The 9,728-nt window shown below is 61.2% G+C and overlaps 1 protein-coding gene across 1 annotated transcript; it reads right to left on the bottom strand.

Moving 5' to 3' along the window:
- Positions 1–200: 200 nt before the first annotated feature.
- CCNT1 (cyclin T1) lies at positions 201–9,287 on the bottom strand. The gene is made up of 9 exons (XM_062015396.1): positions 9,103–9,287; positions 8,689–8,770; positions 8,200–8,328; positions 7,428–7,488; positions 6,022–6,084; positions 5,320–5,365; positions 3,126–3,289; positions 2,711–2,781; positions 201–1,963 (listed from the first exon to the last, which is right to left on the bottom strand). The coding sequence occupies exons 1-9, from the start codon at positions 9,279–9,281 to the stop codon at positions 566–568; spliced, it is 2,193 nt and encodes a 730-aa protein (XP_061871380.1). The 5' UTR covers positions 9,282–9,287; the 3' UTR covers positions 201–565.
- Positions 9,288–9,728: the final 441 nt, after the last annotated feature.

Here is a 9,728-nt window from a genome sequence, read left to right on the forward strand (position 1 = left end):
GATCCCAAAACCAGACTCCCATAGCAGGTAGAGCAGCTCCCAGCACCCCCAGCACAGCAGCTGGGATTCCCTCACCCTCTCCTCATGTCCCCTCCACCCCCCACAACCTCCTGGACACACTTTCAGCCCCGCCAGCCCTCTCCTGGGTCCCCCAGAGGGTCCCCCCCAAACCCCACACAATTCAAACAAAGCCACTGGGATATAAGTTACTGCTTAAATTATTTGTAAAATGTCTTAAATTTTCTGTGACATACTTTAAATATCCCCCCTGGGACCCCCCCCACAACGCACCTCCCGCAGAGGGGGCTTCGGTTCCAGCAGGGCCAGAGCCCCCCCGCTGCCTGGGACGGGACGGGGGAGGGAGGAGGGAACAGAGAAAGGGTTTCTTATCCTTTCACAGCTTCAACAACTCTAAATATCAATAATAAAAGTTATCATATAATAAAATAAGTTCTTTGTGAGGCAGTGGAGACCGAACAAAGCCCTTTCACACCCCCCGAAGGGGCACAGCCCTGGCTCGGGCTCGGGCTCTACAAACTCAGTAGTAAAAAGGGAGGGGGCGGCTTTACTTGGGGAGGGGGGGCAGGGGAGGGGGAGGTTCTGAGGGCAGCGGGGGCGGTCGGGGCTTGTCCGTGTTGGCGGCAGCTCGGGAGCTGGTGGAGGCGCGCGGGTTCAAGAGCTCGCCGTAGGCGTGGAAGTCAAAGGCGGGGGGCTGGGCGGGCTGCATGCCCTGGGCGCTCAGCAGCGAGTGCAGCATGTTGACGGTGTCCTGGTAGTCACTGGCCTGGCCGGCGCTGTGCCCGTTGGCCCCCGCGGGGCCTTTGTCCGATTTGCCGTGGGTGCCGCCCCGCGCTTTGCCGGGCTGGGCTAAGGGGAGGCCGCCCGCGTCCGAGCCGTGCCCGGGCAGGTGCGGGTACGGGAACGGCACGCCGGGGCCTTTGGACACTTTGGCGGCTTTGGGCTGGTGCTCGTGCGCCGGCGGCTCCTCCGGCAGCGGCCTCTTGCGGGCCGGGGCCGGGGGCCCGTAGCCCTTGTGTGGGAGCGCGCCGGGCTGGCCGCCGTGCTTGGAGTCCGGCGCCGGGCGCTTGGCGGCGGCGCTGCCGGGCCCGGCGCCCGGCGGGACGTGCAAGTGTTTGTGCGAGTGGTGGTTGTGGTGGTGGTGGTGGTGGTTGGACGAGTGGCCCTTGTGCTGCTTCTCCTTGTGCTCGCGGCTCTTGCCGCCGCCCTCATCCGAGGGGCCGTGCCTGTCCCCGCCGGCCGCCGCCGGCACCTTGATGCGCATCTTGATCTCGTCCTGCTTGGAGGGGAGGGGTCTGTCCCCGCCGCCCCCCGGCAGCCGCAGCTTCAGCGCCGAGCCCTTGTCGCTCTTGTCGGGGCCAGGCGGGCGCTCGGGGTTGTCGGAGCCGCCGACGGGGATCTTGAGGATGATGGGCGAGGGGTTGGCGTCCTGCTGCTGCGCCTCCCGCTCGCGCTGCTGCTGCACCAGCAGGTTCTGCGCCGCGTAGGCGTACTGGGACCTGACGTTGGCCTCCATGTTCTCCAGCTGCCGCTTCTGCGCCGCCAGCTCCTCGGCGTGCTTGGCCCTGTACTCCTTCAGCGACACCTTGGCCGACGGCGCGTTCTTGCCGCTCTGCTTCTGGTAACCAGCGCCATCTTGCTGCGGAGGCTGCTCGGAGGAGCTGTCGTTAGTCCTGTGGCTCTGGCCGATCTCCAGCTTCGGGGGAGGGTGCCAGTGCTCGGGCTGGGACAGGTCAGAGGCGCCGGGGTCGCCGGGCGAGTCGGGGGCTGCCGGCAGGGACGGCCCCGCGGCGGCGGTGGAGGACGTGGACATGCTCATCAGGCCAGCAATGTTCATGTCCGAGCTGTTGTTCCTGGAGATCATGTTGAGGATGGTCTGCTCCGACAGGCTCTCGTCCTCCCCGTGCTCGTCAGGCTTTGACTTCTTGGCTGCTGCCTGCGAGGCCTGGAAGGAAAAGCAGGAGGCACTCTGAGGCGGGGCAGTGCAAGAGGCTCGGCACAGCACACACTCTCCTTCAGACACACACCTCCTCTGCCCCCACCCCTGTGAGCAGACCCAGCCCCTGGAAGCTGGTTTGCACTGAAGAAACCCCAAGTCTCTGCAGAGTTAACTCTGAGCAGACTCGAGTGCTGAGGCAACATTTTGCAGACTCAGAGTGCTCAGACTTTACCCTCCCACACACACACAAACACCCTTCAGACACGGCCTGGCATTGTCACAACACAACCACAGGACCTCAAGGGCTGGAAGGGACCTGGGAAGCTCAGCCAGTGCAACCCGCCTGCCAGAGCAGCAGCACCTAGAGCAGGGCACAGGGACTCATCCAGCTGGGGTTGGGATGTCTCCAGAGCAGGAGCCTCCACAGCCCATCTGGGCAGCCCCTGCCAGTGCTCCCTCAGCTCAGCAGGGAACAGATTCTGCCTTGTGTGTCTCTGGACCCTCTGATGTTGCAGCTCGTGCCCGTTGCCCCTTGTCCCATCATTGGCCATCCCTGAGCACAGCCTGGCTCCAGCCTCCTGCCACTTGTATGACTGAGCTCAGCCCTCCAAGCTGCAGAGCCCCAGCTCCCCCAGCCTTTCAGCACAAGGCAGACGCTGTGCTGCACCATCGCTGGGGCCCTGCACTGCACAGCCTCGTGCCCACAGAGGCCGTGGGAGTCCGTGCTGCCCCCAGCCCCAGGCAGACCCTCACCCGCCAGTTCCGGATGCGCTTCAGCCGGTTGGGAGTCTTCTCCAGGATCTGCAGGAACTCGTGGGTCAGTTCTGCAGAGACACAAAGGCAAGCAGGAGTGTCAGAGGCAGGCAGAGCAGCACTAGCACCAACCAGGGCAACCCCCTACTCGCTGACCATCGGAGCTACTGACGGGACGGAGCCAACTCCAGGAGGGGAGATCCTGACAGCTACCCCTGAGCACAATGAAACTCATCTCGCTGCGAGCCTTTTGCCATCTCCTGTACCACAGAACCTGCTGCTGCTCTGGAGACCTTGGCAAGACCTGGAGCCCGTGAACTTTGAATGGCAGACCCAAGGAACAGAGATGCCACAATAACATGAGAGCCTTATTTGTTTGTTGCTGTGGGGGGTGAAACCTCGCTCCAAAACTTACCATCTAAGAGCTCCAGAGTTACAGTGCCATCAACGTATTCCCACCAGTGCTTCCCGTCCGTGGAGACTGGGATCTCCCAGTTGGACCATTTACAAGCCAGGTGGATACAGACGCAGGCCACAACGGGAGGGGTGTACTGCAGGCTGAAGGTGGTCAGGTGCAGGCTGACGTCACCAGCAGGGAGAGAGAAACAGAAAGCCATGAACTCCCAAGCCTGAACTCCAGTACTCACAATCGCCCGCTGAACAGACGCTGCACAGGAGGTTGGGCATGGTGGGGACGTCCCTGCCGTTCCTCCCCCAGTACAACCCTGCTGTTACAGGGCCTCTCTCATCCCGCTCCACTCGTCTTCCTTCCCTGCTCTGCTCAAAAGGATTTGGGTCCAGGCAACAACTCCAGGCTCTGTGGCTCATGCAGGAGCAGCTCAAGCCCTCCTCCGAGGGAGGAAGCGAGCAGCAGGGTGACCTGCCAGCCCCGGCCCCTGCCGTGGGCTCTGCTCAGTCTGACGGGGAGCTCAGGCACCTCCAAGCGCAACCCCTGGGATGGTGTTCAAGGAGCAACCTGGGCCTCTTCAGCTCTTAGAAGGGGTCTGGGGTCCTTCCCAAGTGACTTGTGGGAATAGCACCGTAGGCTGCAGTGACTCAGTCACAGAATGGTGGGGGCTGGAAGGGGCCTCTGAAGAGCATCCAGTCCAACCCCGCTGCTAAAGTAGGACTCAGGAGTGCCAGGGAGGGAGCCTGGCTGCCCATCAAGCCTTGTCATCACTCAGTCACTGAGAACAGGAGAGCTGCTGGACTGGGAAAGCATCCTGCTCTCAGGAGCACCAGCTCCACTGAGCCTCGGGAACAGCAACAGCGAGCTGAGCACAGGATCTGCCCACTGGCAGCCCAGGAACCAGTCCTTGCCAAGAGCACCTGATGGAAACGGTGCCAGGGAACACCCCCAGGACAGCATCACCCTCAGGACAGCAGCAGCACCATCACCCCCAGCTCTTCACCACACTTGGGTTATTAAACCTCCTCTCACCAACTCAATGCTGAGAGACCGAGATCTGCACCTACGGCCCAGACCAGTCTGAAGCAGTTCCACGGGTCCTGCACGTATTCACATATCAGGACATCAAACCCAGGCAAGTCACAGCTTTTACCCAGTCTGCCAAGGCCAGAGGTGAAGTTCAGGCACACCAAGAGCCTTTGCTCTGCCCCATAATAATGCCAGAAGGAAATCAAAAGTTAAAACACCTGTAGCCACGCCTGATACATCTTAATTCACCACCGAAGCACCCTCACCAGGCACTTCCCCTTCGCTGTAAGGCAGAGCTGAGGCTGTGTTTCTTACTCTCTGCCTGGATCTCTTTCAGTTGTGCCTTTTACAATTACCACTGCAGGGATCCAACACGTCAGCAACACCTTCCCTTCCTGCTGGAAGCCCACACGGGGCCCCCTGGAGCTGGGGAGCACCTCCAGCAAGGGATTGCGCCAGCACCAGCTCTCCCAGGCAGAGAGGAGAGAAACAACTCGCCCAAGGCCATGCATCTTTAGAGCTGGGCTGGGGCTGAGAGGCGTCCCCTGACTCTGCAGCTTCCCCTGTGCCAGCACACGAACCATCTCCCATCCTTCCACCCCTGAGCACCCACACGACCTGCAGAGCCGGGAAATGAACGTGCTAAAAGGAGCCTCAACACAAGGGCTGGTCCCAGCCTCCCAGGACAACGTGGCGAGAGAACCACCCAGAGCTCTCGGGGTGAAAACCACGGGCGGCTGCTTTCACTCCCAGCACGCTGCTCGCAGGAGCCCCACAGCCCACACAGGGCTGTCGTTTGCTCTTGCACCCAACTGCCCTTCTCCTGCCTTAATCCTCTGGGGCACAGACCACACGTGGTGGGAATCTGACAGCATCCAGGTTCTGAGCAAGTGCACGTGTACATCTTCACACCTGTGCTTTTGGCTCAGGGCTTGGTTTCCGTTTGAAAGCTTTCCCAGCTGCCCAACCTCTCCCCCAAGGAAGCAGTGAGGGTCCCAGCACCCCCTCAGCCTCACAGACACTGGTTTAGGCAGCATCTGGCAGGGGAAGAGCTTCCTGCTCTTGCTGAGCCAAACCCTGATGCTCAGGGTCTGGCCGTGCCCAGGGGCCGCCACCAGCACATCTCCAGGTAACACCCTCTGGCAAACATCAATCAACTGTAAATAATAACCTGTTGGTAGCCATGAAATAGGAAGTTTGTGCCAAGTCCTTGCTGGCTGAAAGAGAAAAGCAGAAAGCAGAGTGTCAGTGTGTGGATCCTGACTGGAGTTACGACATTTCCATGCAGGAACCACGGGCATCTCCCCACCACAGCCCCACTCACATCCCCAGCACAGCTCAGCTGACTCTGCCCCACGGTTCAATCACAGGATCAGTTGGTTGGAAAAGCCCCTGAAGCTGCTGCAGCCCCAGCCCTCCCCTCACCCTGCCCAGCCCAGCACTGACCCCTCAGCACCTCAGCCCCACGGTTTTGGGGTCCCTCCAGGGCTGGGCACTCCCCCAGCTCCCTGGGCAGCCTGGCACAGGGGCTGACACCCCCCTCAGGGAAACTGTTCTGCCTCAGCTCCAGCCTCAGCCTCCCCTGGGGCAACTCCAGCCCCTTTCCTCTTGTCCTGTCACTTGTTACTGGGGAGGAGACACCAACCCACACCTCACCCCAACCCCCTTTCAGGTAGGTGCAGAGCCTGAGGGCTCCAGTGTGGGCTGGGAGCTCTGTGTGGTTCAGCAGAGCCACAACATCAGCATTTGCAGCTGCCTCTGCTTCACCCCTCGTTATGGTTAATGAGAAAGGGCTGTGGGTGAGAGCTCAGGCAGCTGCTGCTGAACACCTCGAGCTGAGGGCCCTGAGGGGAGAAGCCCCAGCCCCCCTCACCTCGCACGAGCTGGGTGCACTTCACCACGTGGGTATGGGGGTGGTCGATGGTGATCTCGAAACCTGGAAGAACAGAGACATAAGGGCCATCAGGAACCCAGCAGCACAACCCAAGCTTCCTGCTCCTGGGGGGGACAAGGGCCTTCTTCCTCCTTCCCTCCTACAGCCCCTGCTCTCTGCTCAGAGGCAAGCAGGCACAGAGGAGCCCATTTTCCTGTATCCAGAAGACTCGAGTTCTCCAGTCACAGCCCCCGAGGTCACTGCTGCTGCCAGGCCTCTGAGCAGCTCAATGGCTCCTGCACCCAAAAGGCCTCACTGGAAACAAAACAGCTATTAAGGATTTTAAAAATAGCAGGACAAAAGCCTCTCACAGCAGCTGGGAGGAAGGAGAAGACAATGGCATCTGCTCAGAGGAATTTCTGTCACCCAACAAGCTGAGAGGAAGCAGACGATTTCCCTTTGAAGGAGCCCACAGCACTCAAGGCAGCTGAGCCTCAGCCTGGCTGCAGCTTCCCACTCACTGAAGGGGGGGAAAATCCATTCAAATCTGCCCATGTGTGCAGCAGATTTGGTTCTTCCCAGGCAGAACCTTCCAGAAGAACTGGGGACGTTCAAAAAGGCAACTGGAGGGTGGAGCTGCTGCAGAACTGGGGTGACAGTTGAGCCACCAGCACCACGGCTGCCCCTCGTGTGCCCCCTGGGCTGGTGGGATTCCCTCTGACCCCAGGCAGGTAACAAGGCCCCACAGAGCGTTTGAGAATGGGACACTATCTACAGGCTGCCCCTGAAATGGAATGTCTGTTAGTGACAACAAGGTGTAAGAGCTCACTTTAGGAAGGAACAGGATCCCAGATCCAGCAGCCACAGCCCTGAACACAGACTCCAGCTTCTCCTTTCCAAAAACACCCAACAACAACCCAAAACTGTGTCTGGTTTTGGTGGGCTTTTTCCCCACCACGTTCAGCTGATTGAATATTTCAGCCCAGGTATTGTTCGAGACATCTCTCAGTGCCAGCTGCTTCCTGGCCATGGGGCTGGAGGGTTACTCAGGTCAGAAAGCAGCAGGGAGGGCAGCAACTGGTGTCCAAGTGGAACAAAACCTGGGAGGGGGGAGCTGGGGGGTAAAAAACAGAGACAGGCCACACCTCCACCCTTTGGCTTCACTGAGCAGTGGGACCTGACACGAGTCACACCTGGACAAAACTGCCCTTGGAAGGAAAACAGAAGGAGTGGGTGTGAGAAAAGAATGAGAACACACAGAGAGCTTGTTGCCTGGACTCTTGCTCTCACACTGGCCAGAGGAGCAGCTGCCCTCCAGCTGTGCACAGCCCTGTGCAGCCTCGGGCTGCAGAACAACCCCTGGGTCTGGGACTCGAGTGGCAGCCCGGCCGCTGTGCAAAACTTACCCAGGGTCTGCAGTATTATGCTCTCTAGAATGACCAGGTCTTGGGCTTGTTGCAGGTAAGCCTGGGGTTGAGAGGACAGGCAGGTTACTCACGAGGAGGCACTCTGTACAAAGCCTGCACATTTCTAACACCCTTTTCCTCAGGGAGGCAAAAAACAGCACAGGGGGAATCTTTCTGCCAGTCTGCACTGGGAAGAGGGAGGGAGTGGCACAGATCCCCTGCCAGGAAAGAGAAAGCAGAGAGCTGGGGTAGAGCTGCCCCGCTGGGCAGTGCTGCTGCTGAGGAGGCTGCACAGGGGCCCTCTCGGTGCCCCTGCAGGGAATGGCTGCCCCAGCACTGCAGGAGAGGAACCAGCTGCTGCTTTTATTCACTGTTACCATGATTCACTTCCTTAAGCTCCTCTGGATACAGCTGCCCCCGTTGAGCAGGGCTGACTCTCAGCTCCAGGGAAGATGGGCTGTCTCGAGAGGTGGGGAGGGGGCTCAGCAGGGTTTGTAACAAACCCACCACCTGTGAGGACAGGCCAGAACCAAAGTGCTCACGCCACCTCCTGCCCTGCCACAGGCTCTGCCCCTGCAGCAGCCACACATCCAGCCCCTCCTCAGCAGCCCAGGCACCAGCAGAGAAGAGAGGCAGCCCCAGAGCAGGGAGGGAGAAGCCCAAAGAGACGGGAGTGGGAAGCTGCCAGTGGCCATCCCACACCCCAGCCCCTTGTCCACAGAGTGCTGCAGCCTCTCCCACTCCTCACCCCACAGCCCCCCACGGCCCTCACCTCGCTCTTGGTGTCCAGGAGGGTTTCCTGGTGGTGAAGGCAGGCGTGGGCCACCTTGATAACGTGCTCCAGCTTGCGAGGCTGCTCCTCCACCTTGGCTGCCAGGAACAGCGCTGCTGGTACCACCGACTTGAGGGGGGAACAAAACCACGTCAATGGCTTGGTTGTTAAAGCCAGTAAGTTCAAGATTAAAGCACATAAGTGGTCTAATTCTCAAATTAAAACAAGTGTTCCTTTAGAGTATCAGAAGATATTCCATGGATGAATATTGCTTTAGGAAACAAAGCCCATGCTGAGCCCAAACCCCACTGAGAGGGAAAAAGGGGCTCTGGGGGATACTGACAGCTACAAGCCTCCCCTTCTCCTTTCCAAAACTCCTCCCCAGGGCCAGTCCCACCAAGCCACCCCCCCCGAGCTGGCTGCAGGCAGCAGCAGAGCTGAGGGGTCCCCAGCACCCCCCAACCCTGCCAGACCCCCCTCTACACTTACATTCCTGTGGAACTGGGTGAAGGACTGCACCATGTAGAAGCGGTGCATGTACACGATGGCCGTGTTGATGGTGAGCTGGGAGCTGCAGAGACTGTTAAGGAAACGTAGAGTCCCGACAACGACCCCCGAGCAGAGCCCTCAACTCCCCCCACATCCCACGGGTGCCAAGTCAGGCTCTTCCCGCTGCCGACAGGCATCTGGTCTTCCCCTCAACTCCCGGGCCGGGCTCTCCCCTCGCTCCCGGGCCGGGCCCTCTCTCCCCACTCCCAGACCCGGCCTTCCCCGCGCCTCAGCCTCGCCGTCCCCGCTCCCAGCCCATGCCGGTCCCTCCCCCGCTGCCGATCCGGCCCGGCCCAGCCCCAGCCGCGGCCTCCCCAAGGCGCAGGCCGCGCGCGGCCTAGCTCGGCCGGATACACATTGAGGCGCTGCCCCATGTCCTGCAGCAGGTTGGCCGCCTGCTGCCGGTACGAGAGCTCCTTGTCGGGGTCGAGCCCGGCGCGGCGCGAAGGGCTGCGGTCCAGCTGCTCGCGGGTGAAGTACCAGCGCCGTCCCGCCGCGCCGCCGCCGCTCCCGCCGCCCGCACAGGCCTCCATGGCGCTCTGCGCACGCACGGCACGCACGGCACGCACGACGCAGCGCCGCCTGTGACGTCACGGCGCTGGGAGCGGGAGCGCGCGGGGAGGGGGCGGGGACAAGCGCGAGCGCCGGGGCGGGGCCAAGCGCGAGCGCCTGCGCGCGACACACACCCCCCCCACCACCTCCCCCGGAGGCTGCGCATGCGCAGTGACGCGGAGCCGGATCCCGCGGGGGGGGCACAGCCGCTGTGCGACCCCCCCCCCACACACACACACAGAGAGAGAGAGAGAGAGACAGCCTCCTGTGACCCCCCACAGCCTCCTGTGACCCCCCTCAACCTCCTGTGACCCCCCCAACCTCCTGTGACCCCCCACAGCCTCCTGTGACCCCCCCACAGCCTCCTGTGACCCCCCTCAACCTCCTGTGACCCCCCCACAGCCTCCTGTGACCCCCCTCAACCTCCT

The sequence above is a fragment of the Colius striatus genome, chromosome 26 (genome assembly GCF_028858725.1).
Source record: "Colius striatus isolate bColStr4 chromosome 26, bColStr4.1.hap1, whole genome shotgun sequence".
Lineage (NCBI taxonomy): Eukaryota > Metazoa > Chordata > Aves > Coliiformes > Coliidae > Colius > Colius striatus.